General features: G+C 41.9%; 1 protein-coding gene across 5 annotated transcripts in view; it reads left to right on the forward strand.

Annotated features, from left to right (window-relative positions):
* clec16a (C-type lectin domain containing 16A) overlaps positions 1-24,511 on the forward strand; it is a 270,292-nt gene that overhangs the window by 43,536 nt on the left and 202,245 nt on the right. For 3 of the 5 annotated variants that reach the window (XR_013500697.1, XM_078240790.1, XM_078240788.1), the window contains one exon: positions 9,014-9,127. Coding sequence is in view for 3 of the 5 variants with exons in the window: in XM_078240790.1 (XP_078096916.1) it covers positions 9,014-9,127 (114 nt within the window). In the remaining 2 variants the exon portion in view is untranslated. Of the gene's footprint in view, positions 1-9,013; positions 9,128-11,720; positions 11,763-24,511 lie in introns of all 5 variants that reach the window. The other 2 variants (XR_013500698.1, XM_078240789.1) reach the window with 1 other exon arrangement.

Consider the following 24,511-nt stretch of genomic DNA (forward strand, 5'->3'; position numbering starts at 1 on the left):
GCCAGAATTAGAGGATGTCTTGGGGTTGTGGGGCTGGAGGAAATTCTTGAAATAGGGTAGGGCCAGGCTGTGGAGAGATTTGGAAACAAGGACGCAGACGCTAAAATCGAGGTGTTGTTAAACTGGGAGCCACTGTAGGCCAGTGCAGAGCACGGGTGATGGATGAAGTGGTGTTTGATGTGTGTGCGCAAAGTTAGCAGAATCTGGATGACCGAAAGTTTCTTCAGTACTCCTGAGTCAACTTAACTTTGCAACATAAGAAAACTGTTGAGATACATCGGGAACATCGATAAACAGTGTCGCTCCTTCCCCAACCCAAATTCATCCGAATGCATTTCTTGAGAGATAACGAGATAGTGAACAAAACAAATCCTAGTTGGGTTTCCCATCTCGCCTTATGCTGGGGTGTTATGTTCATGGTAATTTAACTGCTTGCATTGTCTATCCAAGCTACTATTCAACAAAACAATTTGCATTCATTCAATGCCTTTAGCATTCAGTAAAATGTACCAAGTCACTTCAGCAAAGATGGGAATTGAATCTGGAATATTTCCATACCATAGAACCATAGAATCCATACAGTGCAGAAAGAAGTTATTTGACCCAGCAAATCTGCACTGACTCGTTACTCAGGCCCACACCCACTGCCCCAGCCCCGTAACCTGCGTGTTTGCCATGGCCAATCCACCTAACCTATGCATCTTTGGACTGTGGGAGGAAACCAGAGCACCCGGAGGAAACCCATGCAGACACGGGGAGAATGTCCAAACTCCACACAGACAGTGACCCGAGACCAGAATCGAACCTGGGTCCCTGGCACTGGGAGGTAGCAGTGCTAACTACTGTGCAGCATGCCACCCTGGTTAGTTTGAATGAACAGATGGCATGAACTCACAAAGCAATTGGGGAAGCTTGTTTACATGATTTCTTTTGAATTAAGTTCAGTATTTTAAAACAGAAGTATTAGAATCTGACGTTTTATATTACTGGAAATATAAGCAATTCTCTCAAAAACCAGGGTGTCCAGGAACTTGTGTAGCATAATGTCTTATTATGAAAAAAAGCTCAGTTCCTATTTTTAGTTTCCACTTAATCGCTGTCCCCTGAGTGTGGTTGGCTGGTTTGACATCTGAAGATAAACTTTAGCATGCAATCATAGAAGCCAGGCAGTGCATTTGAGTGCAGAGTTTCTTTAACAAGTATAACTACTGATGGGGAGCAGCTTACTAGTCCATTTTAATCGATTTGTTTTACATCTGATATTAAATTCCTTTTGTTCACCCACTTGGGGCATGAGTGCCAGTGATGAAATGGACATTGCTGTACAATTTTACATAGAACATTACAGCGCAGTACAGGCCCTTCGGCCCTCGATGTTGCGCTGACCAGTGAAACCAATCTAAAGCCCATCTAACCTACACTATTCCAATATCATCCATATGTTTATCCAATGACCATTTAAATGCCCTTAATGTTGGCGAGTCCACTACTGCTGCAGGCAGGGCATTCCATGCCCTTACTACCCTCTGAGTGAAGAACCTACCTCTGACATCTGTCCTATATCTATCACCCCTCAATTTAAAGCTATGTCCCCTCGTGCTCGTCAACACCATCCGAGGAAAAAGGCTCTCCCTATCCACCCTATCTAATCCTCTGATCATCTTGTATGCCTCTACTAAGTCACCTCTTAATCTTCTTCTCTTTAACGAAAACAACCTCAAGTCCCTCAGCCTTTTCTCACAAGACCTTCCCACCATACCAGGCAACATCCTGGTAAATCTCCTCTGCACCCTTTCCAATGCTTCCACACCCTTCCTATAATGCAGCGACCAGAACTGTACACAATACTCCAAGTGCGGCTGCACCAGAGTTTTGTACAGCTGCAACATGACCTCCTGGCTCCGAAACTCAATCCCTCTACCAATAAAAGCTAACACTCTGTACGCCTTCTTAACAACCCTATCAACCTGGGTGCCAACTTTCAGGGATCTATGCACATGGATATCGAAAATTCTCTGTTCATCCACACTACCAAGTATCTTGCCATTAGCCCAGTACTCTGTAATCCTGTTACTCCTTCCAAAGTGAATCACCTCACACTTTTCCCGTTGAACTCCATTTGCCACCTCTCAGCTCAGCTCTGCAGCTTATCTATGTCCCTCTGTAACCTGCAACAACCTTCCGCACTTTCTACAACTCCACTGACTTTGGTGTCATCCGCAAATTTACTAACCCATCCTTCTACGCCCTCATCCAGGTCATTTATAAAAATGACAAACCGCAGTGGCCCCAAAACAGATCCTTGCGGTACACCACTAGTAACTGAACTCCAGGATGAACATTTCCCATCTACCACCACCCTCTGTCTTCTCACAGCTGGCCAATTTCTGATCCAAACCGCTAAATCACCCTCAATCCCATGTGTCTGTATTTTCTGCAATAACTTACCGTGGGGAACCTTATCAAACGCTTTACTGAAATCCATATACACCACAGCCACTGCTTTACCCTCATCCACCTCTTTGGTCACCTTCTCAAAGAACTCAATAAGGTTTGTGAGGCACGACCTACCCTTCACAAAACCGTGTTGACTATCCCTAATCAAATTATTCCTTTCTAGATGATTATAAATCCTATCTCTTATCCTTTCCAAAACTTTGCCCACAACAGAAGTAAGGCTCACTAGTCTATAATTACCAGGGTTGTCTCTACTCCCCTTCTTGAACAAGGGAACAACATTTGCTATCCTCCAGTCTTCTGGCACTATTCCTGTGGACAATGGCAACATAAAGATCAACGCCAAAGGCTCTGCAATCTCCTCCCTAGCCTCCCAGAGAATCCTGGGATAAATCCCATCCGGCCCAGGGGACTTATCTATTTTCACACTTTCCAGAATTGCTAACACCTCCTCCTTATTAACCTCAATCCCGTCTAGTTACAGTTCTGAAATTTTATAGTTTTAAAAATATATTTCGACAGCCTGCTTCATTTGAGAAGGCACGGTGGAGATGCAATGTAGAGCTCAGGGCACCCAAGTTGAAAAGCATACACTAGCATACACATAATGTTGAATGCATCACTGGAAGGGTGTCTGTCTGCTGCCCGTTAGAAATTTGGATGCATGCTGTGCATGACCTTACAATAATTTAAAATGAATAGTTGGAAAATAACAACATGAAATTTGTGGAGGTTAACAGTCTGCCTATTTTACACCCTTCCCGACTGGTGATCGGTGGCAGCGTGCCTATCTTGCCCCGCAGCTTGCATTCAAATAAGTTCCAAAGCAAATTTGGCTCAGGCCCCAGGCCTGCACAGACCAACATCCACACATGGTGGTCAAGGCTCCTTACCCGAAACAACACCAAGTCAAAATATTCCGTGTTGCCTGAAACGGGAAGTGGCGATTAGGTGACACTGACCGTAAGATTTCAAAAACCAAGATGATAAAGGAGGAAGGAAAGAATGAGGAAGGTGAGAAGCTGCATGATTCTTAAATTCTTGCAAAAGAATGAGTTGGAGTGATTGAGATTTTGAAGTGAGCACTCCTTGAATTACAGTGTGATTTGGGGAATTGGAAATGTACATGAAATGAAAAGAACAAGAGTGGAAAGTTCACTGCACTGACAATAGCAGTAAAAAGATACGGTTACTAGAGAGATTGTTGGAAATTAAAGGTTGGAGAGAGACCACATATCCAGTGGCAAATATTTTCTTGCATCCATTTGGAAGGATGCAATGTTCTTCAGGAGCCTTTCCAGATATCGGAGAAGTACTCAAATGTTGGATAGACTTGATATTTGTAGAGGGGTCGAGGCTAATGAGGGGAAAATAAGTTTTTGGCACGAGAGAGGAATCCGATTCTTGTAAGATGCTTTAACGAGCTAATCTGTGGGTGTTCCATTGAGTTTGGAAACTTTTGTGAGTCCATGGATGTTGAGATATAATAGGCTAAGGATGGAGCCAGCAATTGTAAGAGATGGTAGCCCCTGGTTTAACCAAAAAGTACACACATTCAGTAAAATATTGCCAGGCTCTGCTATCCTGAGGCAGATATGCTCAGGACTTCACTTCAATGTCACTGACAACTTGTGGGTGAAAAATGGTGTACTGTTACAAATGATTGGATGGAAAGGCTACAGCCTGGCTCCACCATGATAGATGGTGGAATTTAAATTTAAAATAATCTGGAATTAAAAGATTGATTACCATGAAACCATTGCCAGTTGTGGTTAAAAACCCATGTTTCACTAATGTCCTTCAGGGAAGTAAATCTGCTGTCCTTACCTGGTCTGGCCTACTTGTGACTCCAGACCTGCAGCAATCTGGTTGACTCTCAAATCCCCGAGCAAGCCACTCTCAAGGGCAATTACAGATGGGCAATTAATGCTGGCCTATCTGGGACAACCACATCCCGTAAATGAATTTTTAAAAATGACTGCTCTGCTGGCATGGTCTGTGGGGTCTGGAGCAGTGGTGGGCAACCTGTACACTGGGGGCCACATGCGGCCCATCTGGGTTCTGAGTGTGGGCCATGAGACATTGTGTTGACCATTGCATGCGCTCAGGGTTGCCACATTCTGCTGATTTCTGTCCGTGTAGTTTTTTTCCCTTGCCAGTAGAACTGAACTAATGCACACACAAAGCAAGGGCAAGTGAAGTGAGATGCATGCTGATTGCTCACAACATTGACTGAGAGCCATGTGCTCCCTTTGCGTCCAAAGTGTAAATATTTATTTTGTTTCTACCATTGAAGTTGATAGCTCTGTTAATATATAAATTATTAGGCATTTTCTATAACTCACTATGAAATATTCGGTGTGTGTTAATTGTATTTAATCGTTTTTGTGGGGACATGGTTAGTGACATGCCCGATTTCTATGTTGTGGCCCACTGAGATGAAGGAGGGCCCTCATGCGGCCCACTCAACAGCCTAGATTGCCCATCACTGGTCTGGAGGGTCAGGAAGGTAATATTTGGGTTAGGGATGACCTCAGAAGCACAGGTAGTGGACCAGAAACATTTTGTGGCCAGTCGAGATGCAATCCTGCTTCTCCTTGGCTCACAGCACAATTGGAATTTCTTTTTTGAGTGACCCCCCAGGAGTCCCTTCAAGAATCAATGTTTAAGTTGCTCAGTGCCCTGTGCAAATACGCAGAGCGTGCGCAGCTTTTAAGCACCACCCAGTTGTAGCTGAATTTTGCTTCCAACCTAGAAAAAGCAATAGACCCTAATTGGTACATCCTATTTCAGATGGGCGCCCAATTGCCCAAATCAAGTTTAAAGTTTATTTATTGTTAGTGTCACAAGTAGGCTTGCATTAACACTGCAATGAAGTTACTGTGAAAAATGTGACATTGGTATAATTCACCACGGTTGGCGCAGCAGATTGTGCCATGACGTTGAGAGCTGTCTTTGGATGAGCCACAGTTTCCTCCAGTAAAACATTGGAAAGTTTTCTGGTAGATTCCCATCCTTCACACTCCGTCAACATTAGCACTTTTAAACCTCCTAATTCTGTCTCTCACCCATCTTTCCTTGTCGTTGTATTTCCCAGTCACTATTGGCAGAATTTAATGTTCATAGTGGGGTTTACATCCTACAGCTGCAAACCTCATGTTGAATATTTTTGGGAGTTCAGGCACTTATCTGGACAGTGTTGGTTGGGCCTCCTGTTGAATTAAGTCTCAGCAGGACTGAAATCCTGCTCCCGAGAGCTGCCAGCAAATCAGCGGCTGGCAGCTCTCTGGTAACAGTAGGAATAGGGAGGTGCCTTCCCATGTACCCAGTTAATGCCCTGGTGCCTCAATTGGACATGGTCACTGAGCATGAGGACCTCCTGCCCCACCCCCAGAAGCCGCAGGTAACTGGGTGGGCTTTCCAGATGGCAAGTTCCCTGCCTGCCGCTGCCAGAATACTGAACACAGCACTCGAAGTGTGGTCTCACTAATGTCCTGTACAGTTGCAACAGGATTTCACTACTTTTATATGACATCCCCTGTCCTGTGTTTAAGTCTCTACAGGGATTTGTCATTCCCTATCTCTGTAAGCCTCTATAATCTTTAACCCCAAACACTGCACTCATCAGAATTCTTCATTCCTCTCATTTTGGACCTTTTTGTTGTTTCCTCCACCCTGCAACACCATTGGCATAAAATGGGTGGTACAGTGGTTAGCACTGCTGCCTCCCAGCGTCAGAGACCGGGGTTCAATTCTTACCTCGGGTGACTGTCTGTTGTGTGGAGTTTACACATTCTCCCCGTGTCTACGTGGGTTTCCTCCGGGTGCTCCGGTTTCCTCCCACAGTCCAAAGATGTACTGGTTAGGTAGATTGGCCATGCTAAATTGCTCCTTATCAGAGGGTCTAGCAGGGTAAATACATGGGGTTTCGGGGATGAAGCCTGGGTGGGATTGTTGATGCAGGCTCGATGGGCCGAATGGCTGCCTTCTGCACTGTAGGGATTCTATTGGCAGCTGTATCATCCGCTAACCAGGCCTCTTGCTTCTGTATTCATTCCAGCTCTTCACCCTCTTTAAAGCCATACCTACCCTGCATGAATTTTAATCCTTTCCCCACATTGAGTGGCTGTCCCAAATTGTAACATGTTCTCCAGTCTGAAGCTGTTTGTTTTTGTCTGTTTGAGGTTACTGCAGCTTAGGGATGTTTATTTTTGCACTGCTTTCAATCCAATGTGTTTGAACCTCCTTGCTCCAATGTTATAAATGAGGTTTATAAGATTGTTGTGTTTGGGGCTCGCTTTAATTTGGAGTAAAATGGAGGAATTTTTTTTAAAATTCGATCATGGGGCGTGGGTTTTGCTGGCTGGGGCAGCATTTATTGCCCATTCCTAATTGCCCCTGAAGGGACAGTTAAGAGTCAACCACATTGCTGTGCATCTGGAGTCACTTACCTTGGCCAGACCAGGTAAGGATGGCAGATTTCCTTCCCTAAAGGGGATTAATGAACCAGATAGATTTTTACAATGATCAACATGGTTTTGTGGTCTTCATTAGACTTTTTTTTAATTGAATTCACGTTTTGCCATCAGCAGTGGCGGGATTTGAACCTGGAACCCCAGAGCATTAGCCTGGATCTCTTGATTACGGTCCAGTGACAACACCACTCCGCCACTGCCTAGCCAGGTCATGTGACCTACTCTGAATTCTGCTGATGAGCCTAGGTAGCTTTGTTGTTAAGAGGTTTACTAACCAGCTTGTTTTACTTCATATTATTCATTCTTAGGAATGGGCATCACTCACTTGGCCAGCATTTATTACCCGTCCCTAATTGCCCTTAAGGTGATGGTGGTGAGCTGCCTTCTTGAGCTGCTGCAGTCCCTGAGTATATCATTGTGCTGTTAGGGAGGGAGTTCCAGACTTTTGACCCAGCGATAGTGACGGATCCTTCTAGATGGTAGTAGTTGTGGGTTTGAAAGATGCTGTTTAAGGAGTGTTTTTGAGTTCCTGCAGTGCGCCCTGTAGATGGTGTGCATTGCTGCCACTGTGCATTGCTGCCACTGTGCATTGGTGGTGGTAAATTTTTGTGGGTGGGGGAAAAGCCACAAGCTTCTTGAGTGTTGTTGAAGCTGCACTCATCCAGGCAAGTTGAGAGTATTCCATCATACTCTTGACTTGCGCCTTGTAGGTGGTGAATAGGCTTTGAGGAGTCTGGAAGCGAATTGCTTTTGCAGGATCCCTAACTTCTGACCACCTTCTGTAGCCACAGTATTTATATGGCTAGTCCAGTCCAGTCCACTTTCTGGTCACTGGTAACCCCCAGGCTGTTGATGGTGAAAAATTCAGCAATGGCAATGCCATTAAATGTCAAGTGGTGATGGTTAAATCCTCTCTTGTTGGTGATGGTCATTGCCTGGCCAATGTGTGGTGTGAATGTTACCATGGTTGATTGTCAGAAAAACCCATCTGGTTCATTAATGTCCATTTAGGGAAGGAAATCTGCTGTCCTTACCTGGCCTGGCCTACATGTGACTCCAGAGCCAAAGCAATGTGGTTGACTCTCAACTGCCCTCGGGCAACTAGGGATGGGCAATAAATGCTGGCCCAGCCAGCGACTCCCACTTCCCATGAATGAATTAAAAAGAGGATTTTGACTGTATTTTGGAGTATAAAAATACGCACTAGTATTTAATTAATGTTTTTAGTTTGTTACATTAAAAGTCTTAAAACATTTCAGTTACTCACTGGAGTTTTGAATTTCCTTTTAGAAGTTGTCAGGGTCTGCAAGAGTCATAAGACTATGATAGGATCTGTAGTTTAAACTGTGTGCAAACAAAATATAATGTCTTCATCCTTGTAATTAAATTTGAGGAACATGTTCTTTAATTTGTGGTGAATGTAATAATGCATTAAACTTGAAACAAAATTTTAAAAATTAATTGAATATTTAGTATGTTAACAAATCTGTGTTAAATAATATAGCTATTTGCTCCTGAATTTCAATTTTTTGGCTGATGTGACAACAATATATGGTCTTTGACAAAGGGTCACCTGGACTCGAAACGTCAGCTCTTTTCTCTCCTTACAGATGCTGCCAGACCTGCTGAGATTTTCCATCCGCAGTAATTTGCTTTTATATGATATATGGTTGCTGGTTAATGAGTGGGACTAGAATTGCAATTTCGCAGATTTTAACTAGCCAGTAGTCTTGGTTTTTGAAATTGCCCATCAGTGATGCTCCCAACAACAAAAGTAATGTCTTTTAGCTGGTTAAACAGCTATATTTCTTGTATGTTTAAGAACTTAATCCCATTATGCACAATTTTACCTTCTGATTCTTCTGTGTCTATTGTTGATTTATATTGTACTTTAAAAAGTATAATATATATAATATTTTTAAATTACTTCTCAAAAGAAGAGCTAAGTGGCAGCTTCAAGTATCAGCCCTCATTAGCCCTTCTTAATCCTTGTCCGCCTGTTAATAATTCTGTCAAAGCTTTCAATTGCACAATTTTTAAAAGTTAAAATTAACACTGTATTTGAACTTTTTTCCTGTTAGGTGTTTTTAATTATACACTATAGGCCGTTGGTGAACTCTTTGGCTGATGTGATCTTGAATGGGGACCTTTCAGTGTTCAGTCTGCATTCAGAGCAGGATGCTTTGAAGCATTCAGTAAGTACGTCTCTTTTTAGTTCAGTTGCAATCGATGTGACTTAGAGGGTAGCTGGATAAACGTTCGTTTCCCGTAAATGGTTTAACTTGAGCTAGAAGCTGTTTTGTTCTTTGTAACGTCTAAGCTTTTCCAGTCTCTTTACTGAATGCTTGACTTCCATGATTTTTATTTTGAACTTTCATACGATAATCCTTTTATTAAACTATACATCAGCTGCATTTATTAATAATCCAGCGGTTGACGAGCAGTGTTAGTGATGACTGAAGATATTGCATAAAAGGAAACATTTTGTAGATGTTGAAATGTTAGGAGCATATATTGAGCAACGAATTCTGAGAACCAGATCAAAAACTTTGGCAGCACTTGAACTGCTCCAGACATGCATTTCAAAATGTTAGCAAATATAGCTGCAGCCAACGGAAGAGACTTCTTTCTCTGAGCGAGTCCAATATAAACCCACATATTTTCATATTCCATTTGCCAATTTGCACACCTTTTGAGCTATATAATTGTCATGCAAATTCTGTCTCCTTTAAGACGTTTAAACATATGCACCAAACTATTCTCTGGAAATGGCTCTTTTTAAATACATATACAATTACATTTGGTAGGTAAGGATATTGCAATTATCTTTATAAATATCAATATTGCAATTATCTTTATGAATATTGAACTGCAGTACAACATATAATTCCTGTCTGCTAATTTGAGAATGGGGTAAGCGATCCCTGAGAATAAAGTGCAAGAAGTGGATTGTAGCGTTACTTTTCTGACCACTTCTGCCACTAGTTTTCCACAATGCAGAATCTGGAATAGTTTAAAGTTTACTTATTAGTGTCACAAGTAGGCTTGCATTAACACCGCAATGAAGTTACTGTGAAAATCCCCTACTCGCCACACTCCGACGCCCCGTTCGGGTACACTGAGGGAGAATTTAGCATGGCCAATGCACCTAACCAGCATGTCTTTTGGGCTGGTGGGAGAAAACCGGAACACCGGGAGGGAACATGGGGAGAACGTGCAGACTCTGCACAGTGACCCAAGCCAGGAATCGAACCCGGGCCCCTGGCACTGCGAGGCAGCAGTGCTAAATGCGAGGTTATACACTTTGGAGGAAATAATAACAAATGGGATTACTATCTCAATGGAAACAAATTAAAACATGCTACCGTGCAAAGGGACCTGGGGGTCCTTGTGCATGAGACGCAAAAGCCCAGTCTGCAGGTACAACAGGTGATCAAGAAGGCAAATGGGATGTTGGCCTATATTGCGAGGGGGATAGAATATAAAAGCAGGGATGTCTTGATGCACCTGTACAGGGCATTGGTGAGGCCGCAGCTGGAATACTGTGTGCAGTATTGGTCCCCTTATATGAGGAAGGATATATTGGCATTGGAGGGAGTGCAGAGAAGGTTCACCAGGTTGATACCGGAGATGAGGGGTTTGGATTATGAGGAGAGGCTGAGGAGATTGGGTTTGTACTCGTTGGAGTTTAGAAGGATGAGGGGGGATCTTATGGAGACTTATAAGATAATGCGGGGGCTGGATAGGGTGGAGGCGGAGAGATTCTTTCCACTTAGTAAGGAAGTTAAAACTAGAGGACACAGCCTCAAAATAAAGGGGGGTCGGTTTAAGACAGAGTTGAGGAGGAACTTCTTCTCCCAGAGGGTGGTGAATCTCTGGAATTCTCTGCCCACTGAGGTGGTGGAGGCTACCTCGCTGAATATGTTTAAAGCGCGGATGGATGGATTCCTGATCGGTAAGGGAATTAAGGGTTATGGGGATCAGGCGGGTAAGTGGTACTGATCCACGTCAGATCAGCCATGATCTTATTGAATGGCGGGGCAGGCTCGAGGGGCTAGATGGCCTACTCCTGCTCCTATTTCTTATGTTCTAACCACTGTGCCATCGCGCTGAATATGTTTGGTCTGTTAATTTGGAATTGGATGCAGTCTTGTGAATTGTGAAATGTTACGCTGTGGCGTTTGTATATTAAAATTAAATCTCCAGCCAAATGCACCACGTTTTACATTTCTTAGTTTTAATCACTGTAAAGTTAAAAAACATTGTTTTTCAGCTTGGCATTGACTGCATGGTACAAAAAATGTCAAGAACATTTGGGTATCGATAACAGCTTAGTAAATATTGAGTTCCAGAAGCCCAAATAGAGATGCATTAACCTAGTTTTTATTCGTGAGTTACAATCGAGGGAAAGCCATATAATTTACTAAAAGTGACATTTTATTTAAAGAGATCTTTTCAAATACATGTGGTGCCATAAAACAGAAAATATTGAAAATTTAAAACGTGAATAATCAGTATCTTTTAAAAATGCAGGCTAGGATTCTAGGTGAATGATTGATTATTTAAGAGCAACCTGAATCTACTTTATTGTGACATCTAATTTCGATTGGGGTGAGAAATATTCACTTGCCAACCATCCTCTGTCATGTACCTGCTCACAGTTTCAGAGACCTCAAAAAGCAGTTTGTCCATTTGTAAGTTATGTCTAGTCTTTCTTGTAATATCTCTAATCTGTGAATATTCTTCTTCTGTTTCCTTGCTGCTTCTGATCCTTTGTGCCTGTTGTAGCTTTTTCCTACTCCGCTGACTAGCTCTCCATCTATGCCAAAGGTTTGTACGATTTGCTTTTTTGGGGGGGGCTGTGTTTTTTTTCCCTCTGTGGTTAAAGTTTCCAGCAGCTTTTGGCTAATGAAATGGCAAGTGACTTTTAAAACCAAACTGATGCTTGATCCTGATTGTATATCTGTGGTTATTGGGTCACGTACTCCACGTCAACTTCAAGCGTTACTCTATGAGCAGGTTACTTACAAAAAAAAGCAAAGAGAGCTTCCTTTTTTTGCTTGCCCAGTTAGTTGAGCAATGCTTATATTTCATCAATGATGTAATTGAAGAAAGGGTATACTGCCTATCTGTCTTTAATATTAAAATGAGACACTAGATTGGAAAATTTTGCTGGAAGGAGGTTAACAATTTATAGATGAAGTCCTTGTAAATGTAAATTTAATTAGGATGTTTTGACGCTTATTGGAAGATATCCGTCAGCGGGTATTTTGAGGAACTGAACCAGAATTGGTCCATGTTTTGTGCTGAATTTGTGAAAGAAGCGCTAGAATTGATTAGGATTCTTCTTCCCGATTTTGTTGCTGGAAGTGGACTTTCGACAATCAAATGTTTTTTGGGTCCACTTTATGATGCCCCGAACTGTTGAAAGTCCTGCCAGTACATATGGTCAAGGCTAATTCATGATGACTGGCTAAAGCAAGGTAATGATGTGTACAGTTTTTGTCTCCTTACTTGAAAAAGAATATACTGGCACTGAAGGGGGTGCAGAAGAGATTCACGAGGTTGGTTCCAGAGTTGAGAGGGTTAGCTTATAAGCAGAGATTGAGTAGACTGAGACTGTACTCATTGGAATTTAGAAGAATGAGGGGGGGATCTTATCAAAACATATAAAATTATGAAGGGAATAGATAAGATAAGAGAAGTAGGGAGGTTGGAGTCATAGTCAGAGAGGTTTACAGCATGAAAACAGGCCCTTCAGCCCAACTTGTCCATGCCGCTCTTTTTATTTTTAAAACCCCTAAGCTAATCCCAATTGCCCACATTTGGCCCATATCCCTCTATACCCATTGTACCCATATAACTATCTAAATGCTTTTTAAAAGATAGAAGTGTACCCGCCTGTACTACTACCTCTGGCAGCTTGTTCCAGACACTCACCACCCTCTGTGAAAAAATTGCCCCTCTGGACACTTTTGTATCTCTCCCCTCTCACCTTAAACCTATGCCCTCTAGTTTTAGACTACCCTAACTTTGGGAAAAGATATTGACTATCTACCTTGTCTATGCCCCTCATTATTTTATAGACCTCTATAAGGTCACCCCTCAGCCTCCTACACTCCAGAGAAAAAAGTCCTAGTCTATTCAGCCTCTCCTTATAATTCAATCCATCAAGTCCCGGTAGTATCCTAGTAAATCTTTTCTGCAGTCTTTCTAGTTTAATAATATCCTTTCTATATAGGGTGACCAGAATTGCACACAGTATTCCAAGTGTGGCCTTACCAATGTCTTGTACAACTTCAACATGACGTCCCAACCCCTGTATTCAATGTTCTGACCGATGAAACCAAGCATGCTGAATGTCGTCTTCTCCACTCTGTCCACCTGTGACTCCACTTTCAAGGAGCTATGAACATGTACCCCTACATCTTTGTTCTGTAACTCTCCCCAATGCCCTACCATTAACTGAGTAAGTCCTGCCCTGGTTCAAGCTACCAAAATGCATCACCTCGCATTTGTCTAAATTAAACTCCATCTGCCATTCGTCAGCCCACTGGCCCAATCGATCAAGGTCCCGTTGCAATCTGAGATAACGTTCTTCACTGTCCACTATGCCACCAATCTTGGTGTCAGCTGCAAACTTATTAACCATGCCCCCTGTATTCTCATCCAAATCATTAATATAAATGACAAAAAACAGTGGACCCAGCACTGATCCCTGAGGCACACCGCTGGTCACAGGCCTCCAGTTTGAAAAACAACTCTCTACAACCACCCTCTAACTTCTGTCAAGAAGCCATTTTTGTATCCATTTAGATACCTCACCCTGGATCCCGTGAGATTTAACTTTATGCAACAACCTACCATGCGGTACCTTGTCAAAGGCTTTGCTAAAGTCCATGTAGACAACTTTAACTGCACTGCCCTCATCTACCTTCTTGGTTACCCCTTTTTTAAAAAAAACCTCAATTAAATTTGTGAGGCATGATTTTCCACTCACAAACCAATGCTGACTGTCCCTAATCAGTCCTTGCGTCTCTAAATGCCTGTAGATCCTGTCTCTCAAAATACCTTCCAACAATTTACCCACCAAAGATGTGAGGCTCACTGGCCTGTAGTTCCCAGGCTTTTCCCTGCAGCCCTTTTTAAACAAAGGCGCCACATTTGCCACTCTCCAATCTTCAGGCACCTCACCCGTAACTATCGATGATTCAAATATCTCGGCTTGGGGACCCGCAATTTCCTCCCTAGCCTCCCACAACGTCCTGGGATACACTTCATCAGGTCCCAGGGCTTTATCTACCTTGATACGCTTTAAGACTTCCTGCACCTCCTTCTCTGTAATATGTACACTCCTCAAGACATCACTATTTATTTCCCCAAGTTCCCTAACATCCATGCTTTTCTCAGCAGTAAATACTGATGAGAAATATTCATTTAGGATCTCACCCATCTCTTGTGGATCTGCACATGGATGACCTTGTTGATCCTACTCTCTCCCTTGTTACTCTTTTGCCCTTCTTACTCTCTCCCTTGTTACTCTTTTGCTCTTTATGTATTTGTAGAAACTCTTTGGATTCTCCTTTGCCTTATCTGCCAAAACAATTTCGTGTCCTCTTTTTGCGCTCCTGATTTATCTCTTAACTCTACTCCTACACCCCCTATACTCTTCAAGAGATTCACTTGATCCCAGCTGCCTATGCATGTCATGTGCCTCTTTCTTCTTCTTGACCAGGGCCTCAATATCCAGAGTCATCCAGAGTTCCCGACTTCTGCCAGCCTTGCCCTTCACTCTAAGAGGAATGTGTTTACCCTGAATCCTGGTTTGCACACTTTTGAAAGCCTGCCACTTACCAGACGTACTTTTGCCTTCCCACAGACTCCCCCAATAACTTTTGAAAGTTCCTGCCTGACACCATCAAAATTGGCCTTGCCCCAATTTAGAATTTTAACTTTTGGTTGTTTCCACTGGCGGGTGAAACCAGAACGAGGGGGCATAACCTCAAAATAAGTGGGAGCAGATTTAGGACTGAGTTGAGGAGGAACTTCTTCACCCAAAAGGTTGTGAATCTGTGGAATTCCCTGCCCAGTGAAGCAGTTGAGGCTACCTCGTTGAATGTTTTTAAGGCAAAGGTAGAAAGATTTCTGAGCAGTAAAGGAATTAAGGGTTATGGTGAGCGGGCGGGTAAGTGGAGCTGAGTTCACCAAAAGATCAGCCACGATCTTCTTGAATGGCGGAGCAGGCTGGAGGAACCAGATGGCCTACTCCTGCACCTAGCACCTAGTTTGTGTTCTTGAGCAATATTTTGTTTTCTGAAACATTGTAAAATATAGTTAAAGCATTGTAAAATATAGATAAAACACTTCCAAGAAAAAAAGTCTTGATTACATTTGAAATGCAGTAAGCTACAAATTTGGTCCATTTTTGGTCCAAAAGTATCTAGCCATAGAATTTCTTTACACAAGGATTTAATGTATAACACACTCGGAATAGGAGAGGGCCCTTTAGCTCCTGAGCCTGTTCCACTGTTCAGTGAGATAATGGCTGATCTGTGACCAAACTCCAGATAACTGCATTTGTCCCAAATCCCGTATACCTTTAGTCAGTCTCAGATTTAAAATTGACAATTAACCTAGCATCATTTGTGGAAGCGCTCCAAACATCCTTCTGCCATTATTACTTTTCAACAATAGTAAAAGAAAATGGGATTCTGTACAAGAGCAATGTGTGTTTGTGCTAATGGATGCTTATTGATAATCCCTTGTAAAGCTACAGCAATGCAGTGAGAAACAGGCTCATTCACAATTTATTCTAAGTAGGCCCTTCAGTGATGTGTGGCACAGTATTCAAGCTTGCTTTGTTTGTGGCATTGTGAAAGAGCTTTGACAAAGGGTCATCTGGGCTCGAAGCGTCAGCTCTTTTCTCTCCTCGCAGATGCTGCCAAAACCCACTGAGATTTTCCAGCATTTTCTCTTTTGGTTAGTGAAAGAGCAAAGTGGCTGTTTGAAGTTCGTTCTCCAACAGTAGCTAAATTTTGTAACCTTGGTGAATTCAGTTTGTCTCTTACCATGACTGTCTGTGCCTATTAATGCAGTTTCTGTACTCCCATGACCAGTTCATCAAATAAGTTGGAAGGAAAGATACTTGCATGTGATGATTTTTAGGGCATCTTGGAAATCTATCCTCAAATATTTCACAAAAATTCAGAGCACTGTGATCAACTTTTTCCTACTTAAAACCTATATATTTTGTCCTATTTGTTTTGTGTAGATAATGCTATTTTCAGTGGAGATACTAACTGAATGTCATATGTAGAAAGGCTTAATGTCGTATTTGTGATTAAAATAAAATAACAAATATGAACTCGATGCCTACTGGCTGTAGAAGAGTTGTATGGACTCAAAACATTCCTCTCTCTACAGATGCTGCCAGACCTGTTGGGTTTATCCAGCACTTTGTTTTCATTATATTAATAAATATTTGGGTTGCTTGCAGTATCTGATTTAATTTTCAAGCTTGTTTATACAATTTAATCATTAATTTTTGCTGTTTATAAAAAATCATTGGGGAAAAACTTCATGTTAAGAGATGTTCCGTTGTGTAACTTGCTATATCATTTTAATGTATTTGTGCATTTCCATACGCTGACTTGCTGAACAATGAGTCATCAATGTTTGATGGTTTTTAACAGAACTTAATATTATCTATGAAGGATCTTGTAAGCTATGCTGGTGCTTTGGTAAATACAGTAAGATGTCTTACAACACCAGGTTAAAGTCCAACAGGTTTATTTGGTAGCACAAGCCACACAAGCTTTCGGAGCGCTGCTCCTTCATCGGGTGAGTGGGAGTTCTGTTCACAAACAGGGCATATAAAGACACAAACTCAATTTACAAAATAATGGTTGGAATGCGAGTCTTTACAGGTAATCAAGTCTTAAAGGTACGCCTATCTTGGGTTCATGTCACACTATCTGTAACCCCCACGACTTGCCTGGGCTTGCAAAATCTCACTAACTGTCCTGGCTGGAGACAATACACATCTCTTTAATCTGTGCTTAACCCTCTCTCCACTCACATTGTCTGTACCTTTAAGACTTGATTACCTGTAAAGACTCGCATTCCAACCATTATTTTGTAAATTGAGTTTGTGTCTTTATATGCCCTGTTTGTGAACAGAACTCCCACTTACCTGATGAAGGAGCAGCGCTCCGAAAGCTAGTGGCTTGTGCTACCAAATAAACCTGTTGGACTTTAACCTGGTGTTGTGAGACTTCTTGCTGTGTTTATCCCAGTCCAACGCTGGCATCTCCACATCATGGCTTCGGTAAATAGCCAACATAGTACTGTCAGGTTACATTGCATCTCCACATCAAGGTTACATTGTGCCATTGAAGGAGTGGTTTGACATGTTGCACATTGTTCAGCGCCTTTTCAATTGACTTGTCATTTGCATACTGAACAGTGATTACTGTCAAGGTGCTTAGTTTCTTTGTAATGCAAATATTTCTGATTATTTTCCCCTTGTCCCATTTCCTCTTGTAAGTTGTGTACTAAACTTGACAAATATTGTGAAAGATTAAGAAGGAGAGGAGCATTGATTGGATTGGAAAAAAAATGATTGTTTAGATTGGATTGTCATTAAACTAGTGATGATGTGACTTGAGAGGAAACTAGTTATTTCATTTTAGCTTCACTCGATGTGTAATACTGTGCATGGAGAGGTACAAGCTCTGTCCAGCCTGCAAAATATTTGCATTATTGGGTTACTAACATTTCAATAGTGTCGTACAAAAAAAACCCGTGTTTATTAAAAATGGCAGGCCCCTGATTTTGCTAAGTGGCATAAGTCAGAAGGAAAGATATCTGTTTTCTCACCTGCACGTTTAATTGAGTTCAAAGTACCATGAGGTCCATCTCTTCCTGGCTTCTTCAATTGATTAATGGATGAGGGGGGTAGGAAGAAAGTGGAAAGAGGGATAATTGATGAACTTTTAAGGTTGAAAAGTTTAAAAACATCAATTGTGACTTGTTAGCCTGTAACTTACTTAAACAATGGGTTGCGCTATTCGTGCACATTCAAGATCTCAGAATTGCCGAAGGGTGAAGGATCGTTATTTACAGTCTTCTACTGAAAAAAGCAAATCCCATCCAGTGAATGTGACTATGTCCTATTACTTAACACCACTGAACTATGAAGCCAGGCTTTATGGATTTGCACAGAAATCGGCCATTCAGTCCAGTGTTTATACTTCACATGACCCCCCCCCCACCTACCTTCATCAGGTATTTCCGTCTTCCTTTCTTTCCTGTGTACTTATCAAGCTTCTCTTAAAGGGATTTTGATATTCACCTGAACCGCACCCATGTGGTAGCAAGCTCTAAATTCTAATCACTGTCTAGTTTAATCAGCCGGGTTTTTTGCCTTTGCTAAGGGTGTACATTAAATTTGATAAGCACTCCGGCCCAGTTCCTTAATTTTTTCCACGACCCCAGGAAAGTTCAGAGTTGGAGGCGGGAAAAGAAAAACATTTTGCATCAACAGTAACACTAGTCAATTCATAGAATCCATCTTCCGTCGGGAAAAAGATACAAAAGCCTGAGGTCACGTACCAACTGACTCAAAGACAGCTTCTTCCCTGCTGCCATCAAACTTTTGAATGGACCTACCTCGCACTAAGTTGATCTTTCTCTACACCCTAGCTATGACTATAACACTACATTCTGCACTCTTTCCTTTCCTTCTCTATAAACGGTATGCTTTGTCTATAGTGTGCAAGAAACAATGCTTTTCACTGTATACTATACAATAATAAATCAAAGAATCCCTACAGTGCAGAAGGAAGCCATTTGATCCATCGAGTCTGCACCGACCCACCTTTTAAAAAAATCTTACCCAAGCTCCTTCCTCATAAACCTTCCCGCTAATCCCCCAAATCTACACATCTTTGGACACTAAGGGGCAAATTTAGCATGGCCAATCCACCTAATCTACACATCTTTGGACTGTGGGAGAACACCTGGAGCACCTGGAAGAAACCCACGCAGACAAAGGGAGAAAGGCCAGAATAAAACCCGCGTCCCTGGCGCTGTGAGGCAGCAGTGCTAACCACTGTACCACCGTGCTGTGCACGCAATTAACGCAATGAGTGGGCTCAAAATCTCCTAGAAAATGAGTGAAATTATAAAAAAAAGGGAGTAGGCTGTGTAAAAACAAGTTTGCTTACAGAAGCTGGGGAGTCATTTCCAGAGTCCTTTCCAGCTGTGTGTCTTCACATGTGGTGAGCTGCAATGTCAAGTTCCTTAAACTCCGTGCGTGAGAGAAAAGCTGCATTTAGAAAAGCAACTGCTCAAAAAGAAAAAAATATAGTGACCGAGATTGAGCAGAATGAAAACTGAAATCTTCTGGGTTGGTTTTAAAAGATTGATGCAAAAAAAACATTTTTTTCTGAAAGCCACAATCCAACCAAGAAAAAAAGACACAGTAAATTGGGAGAGAAAAGAAATTTAGAGGGCAGGAAAAGTTAAAGAAAGTATTACAACTTAAGAACTGGGTAACTGCTATGGTGGGGGAAGGTGGCAGTATGGAACCATTTGATGAGAATGTGAAATCATGGCGTACCCATGAAGAGAATTTCCATGTTACCTTGCTGCAGACAGGATCCCAGATGGAATTCAAGTCACAAATTTCCTGAGTGTAATAGGGCAAAAGACCTTCACTCAGTTACAAAGTATTATCCATCTTCCCAAGGCTGGTTTTAAAATGAATAATTGACTGAGACCCTTAAAGAACACTTCTCGCCCAAACCTTTAATCATTGTGGAGAGATGCAGATATCATAAAAGGAGCCAAGAAGAGAGTGAAAGTATTCCACAATATGTAGCCGTACTATGGAAACTAGCAAGGAGTTGTGAGTTTGGACTGACCTTGGGGACACGCTGCTAGACAGACTTATCTGTGGATTGAGAAATGAGGCAATTCGGAGACAATTGCTAACAGAACACTTAACACTGCAACGTCAGGTCCTCGAACTCAACTTAAAGTTAAAGTTTATTTATTTATGTGTCACAAGTACACTTACTTTAACTCTGCAATGAAGTTACTTTGAAAATCCCCACACTCCAGCGCTTGTTCGGGTACAGTGAGGGTAAATTTAGCATGGCCAATGCACCTAACCAGCACGTCTTTTGGACTGTGGGAGGAAACTGGAGCACCCGGAGGAAACCCACACAGACCCGGGGAGAACATGCAAACTCTGCACAGACAGTGACCCGAGCCGGGAATCAAACTGTAACACTACATTCTGCACTCTCTCTTGTGTCCTTTTCTCTGAACGGTATGCTCTGTATAGTGCGCAAGAAACAATACTTTTCACTGTATGCTAATGCATGTGACAATAAATCAAATCAAATTGAACCTGGGTCCCTGGCTCTGTGAGGCAGCAGTGCTAACCACCGTGCTGCCCAACTTGCTGTTGAGATCAGTGTCCATGGGATTGGCTGCGAAAGAAACTTCCTAAATCGGAGATGGTGCCAAAATATACAAAATGAATGCTAAGAAGAGGAGATGGGTGGGATATTCTGGCTGTGCGTGCCCCAAACTGGAAACTCTGCCCGAAGTCAACGAGTCATTCCCTAGTCTGCCCTCACCTGCCACGATTCCCGTGGCGGGTGGAATGGGAAAATTCATCCCGATTGTCTCAACACGCTAGCATGCCATAGGTGTGCTAGGTGGAGCATTCTCTACAGGAATGTGGGTGTTGAGAAAAAAAGTATCGTAATTGTAGTAAGAAAGCTCACATAAGAAAGGCGTGCTGGACCAGACAGAATCCTGAAACCTTCAAGATGGGTAAATGCAAGAACGCATCCAAATCCGCAAAAAAAGTCACCAGAATGACCAAAGAAAAGAAAAATCCCAAGAATACATGATATTTCGGAAGATGGAAGAACTCAAGCTCCATGTATTTTCAGTGCAAGGTGATGCACAGAGATTTTGGGTCTATCCGAAACTGAGTGGGAAAGAAATTAAAATGAAAATAGATATGGGAGCCACTGTGTCTCATCTCTGAAAATCTATATCAGATGGTCAAGAACGTACCATTAAAGTCTAATATAATCCTGAGAACTTGCAGTGAAGCGATGGCTCCAGTGAAAGGTTGCATCATGGTGCAAGTTGAAGCAAGTAGTCAATCTGCAAAATTGCCATTACATATCGTGAAAAGAAATTTTCCTGCAGTTTTCGGAAGAGCGTGGTTGAACAAAATCAAACGAAAATCGCAAGCAGTTAACCAATTGGTTGATGGAAAGAGCACATTACAGAAAATGTTAGAAAAATACAGAAGATCTGAGCAACATGCGAATGCTGACGTTCTATCATGTCTGCCAATTTGGGACAAAGCTGAATCACAGGAGAACCATGTGAATATCTTGTACTCTCCCCAGGTTGATGATGTACCAACACAGCCTCTGAAGTGCAAAGACACGCTAGGTCAGATCCGGTGATGGGGATCTTTTAAAGAAATACCACTGGATAAACTGAGGAGGAATCTGGAATTTAAGCCATGCCAAACAAAGGAACTTGAGTTAATGGTGCAAAACGGAGTACTTCTATTGGGGATTAGAATGATCATTCCTCCATGCTTGCGGAGTCGTACACTGGATCAACTCCACAAAGGACATCCAGGAGTCGTACGTATGAAAAAAACTCGCAAGGAGCTAGTTCTGGTGGCCAGGGCTAGACTCAACGATTTGAAGAAAGAGTAGAACCGTGTCAGTCCTGTGCTAAGATACTCCATACTCCACCTCTTCAACCACTTCACCCATAGGATTCGTCGAGACAATCTTGGCAAAGAGTACCTATTGATTTTGCGGGACCAGTTGGAGAATATATATTTCTCATCCTAATGTACGCTCATTCCAAATGGCCCAAAATAATGATGTTGATGACTACTGAAAAGACTAGATAAAGTATTTGCACAGTTTAGCAAACTGGAGCAATTAGTTAGCAATCACGAAACTCTACTCACATCAAGGGAATTTGAGAAACTACCTTAGAAACCATGACATACAGCAATCAGAACTGCGCCTAATCATCTTTCCATCAATGGATTGGTGGAGAGGTTAGTGCAGTCATTGAAGAATGTCATTAAACCATCAAAGGATGAAGCACCGTTGGCCAAAAGAGTTAACCACTTTTTCATATCCTACAGCAACACCAACCTAGTGAGAACCCAAAACACTTTGGCAATATTGGTTTTGGTGACAACCAATTTCGAATTGCTCTTGACGTCTGACACTTCTACCATACTAGAGTGACGACAAAACCAAGTTACTCGCCACGAACATGCATTGAAACCAAGACGTTTTGATCAAGGAGAAATAGTTTTAACAAGAAACTGCTCTTCAAAGTGAGAAGTGGGTATCTGCCACGATACTCAAAGATGGGGCCTAATTCTTATATGGTGCAAACTGATGACGAGAGTTTGGAGGAGACACATGGATCAAATAAAAGACTCCTGAATGACGGATTCTGCCTAGGCAGAACCAATGTCCACCTAAAAGACTCATATTGATTGTGTGCACATGAAACTGTGTATAATACTTGTTCATAGTGAGTAAGATAGTTGTCGTACTACTGGAGTAAAGAGGGAGTGATGTTACGTATTGTACTACTGGGGTAAAGGGAAAGGGGTATTATGTATTGTAAACCGATGCATCTCTGAGTAGTGTGTCACATAATTGCGTGGTGACATCCGAGGCATTTGGGAGATTTTCCCCCTCTTCCATCCTGGACTGTGAACAAGCACCACCCACCTATTAACCATTAACTGGTTAAGTAACCAACACGTGGCAATCTTTCCATCCTTTTATCTTTGCTGTATAAGTGACCATATTAATATATAACAAATTCCTTATCTAAGCTCATGCTCTACCCCTCGGTTTCATCCTTCCAAGAAATGTTCCATCTGCAGTTAGTTTTATTATTCATATCCACTTATCAGTTTTTTTTAATGAGCAAAAGCTCTCGTTCAAGTCTGTTAATGAGCTGTTTATAATGGTTAATCAGCCCAGTCATTGTTCATTTCTTATCAGGCTAGTTAATGATTTCTAATTATACTATTGTGTTTGTACATACTAATTAACTTTTTCTCCCAGCAAGCAACCTACATGAACAAGATTGAATGAAAAGCCTAACGAAGCTTTGTAGTATGGTTATCTATTGGTGCATTAACGCAACTATGGCCTCTTTACAGGCTAACTAGAATTACATAAGAATAATCGTTCCACTAGCTTTAGCTTCCAGTGAAACAAAACGCAAAATTAGAAGTTCATAAGATATAGGAGCACAATTAGTCCATTCAGCCCATTGAGTCCGCTCCGCCATTCGATCATGGCTGATATGCTCCTCATCCCCATTTTCCTGTCTTCTCCCCATAACCCTTCAACCCATTACCAATTAAAAGTCTGTCTAACTCCTCAAATTTACTCACTGGCAATCTTTCCATCCTTTTATCTTTACTGTATAAGTGACCACATTAATATATAACAAATTCCTTATCTCAGCTCATGCTCTACCCCTCGGTTTCATCCTTCCAAGAAATGTTCCATCTGCAGTTAGTTTTATTATTCATATCCACTTATCAGTTTTTTATGAGCAAAAGCTCTCGTTCAAGTCTGTTAATGAACTGTTTATAATGGTTAATCAGCCCAGTTGTTGTTCTTTTCTTATCAGGCTAGTTAATGATGTCTAATTATGCTATTGTGTTCGTACATACTAATTAACTTTTTCTCCCAGCAAGCACCCTACATGAACATCCCAGCATCCACCACATTTTCACAGATTCACAATCCTTTGAGAGAAGTAGTTTCTCCTCAACTCTGTTTTAAATTTGCTACCCCTTATCCTAAGACTATGACCTCTCGTCCCAGAATGCCCCACAAGAGGAAGCATCCGCTCCACGTCTACTTTATCCATACCTTTTATCATCTTGTGCACCTCAATTTGATCTCCCCTCATTCTCCTAAATTCCAGAAAGTGTCGGCCTAAACTGTTCAATCTGTCTTCACACGACAAACCCCTCATCTCTGGAATCAATCTGGTGAACCTCCTCTGAACTGCCTCCAATGCCACTGCATCTTTCTTCAAATAAGGGGACCAAAACTGTGCACAATACTCCAGCTGCGGCCTCGCCAATGCCTTATATAGTTGCAACAATACTTCCTTATCTTTATATTCTATTCCTTTAGCTATAAATACCAACATTCTATTTGCTTTCTTTATTATCTGCTGTACCTGCATACTAGTTATTTGTGACTCATCAATGAGGACATCCGGATCCTTCTGCACCAGAGCACCCAAAGTCTGTCCCGATTTAGATAATAAGTCAACTTCCCATTTTTCCAACCGAAATGCATGACCTCACATTTATCCACATTAAACTCCATCTGCCATATTTTGGCCCATTCTCCTAACCTATCTATATGCATTTGTAAGGTTCTTATTTCCTCATTGCAACTTACTGGCCTGTCTATTTTTGTGTCATCTGCAAATTTAGCTATAGAGCCTTCTATCCCTGTTTC

The sequence above is a fragment of the Mustelus asterias genome, chromosome 23, assembly GCF_964213995.1.
Source record: "Mustelus asterias chromosome 23, sMusAst1.hap1.1, whole genome shotgun sequence".
NCBI lineage: Eukaryota > Metazoa > Chordata > Chondrichthyes > Carcharhiniformes > Triakidae > Mustelus > Mustelus asterias.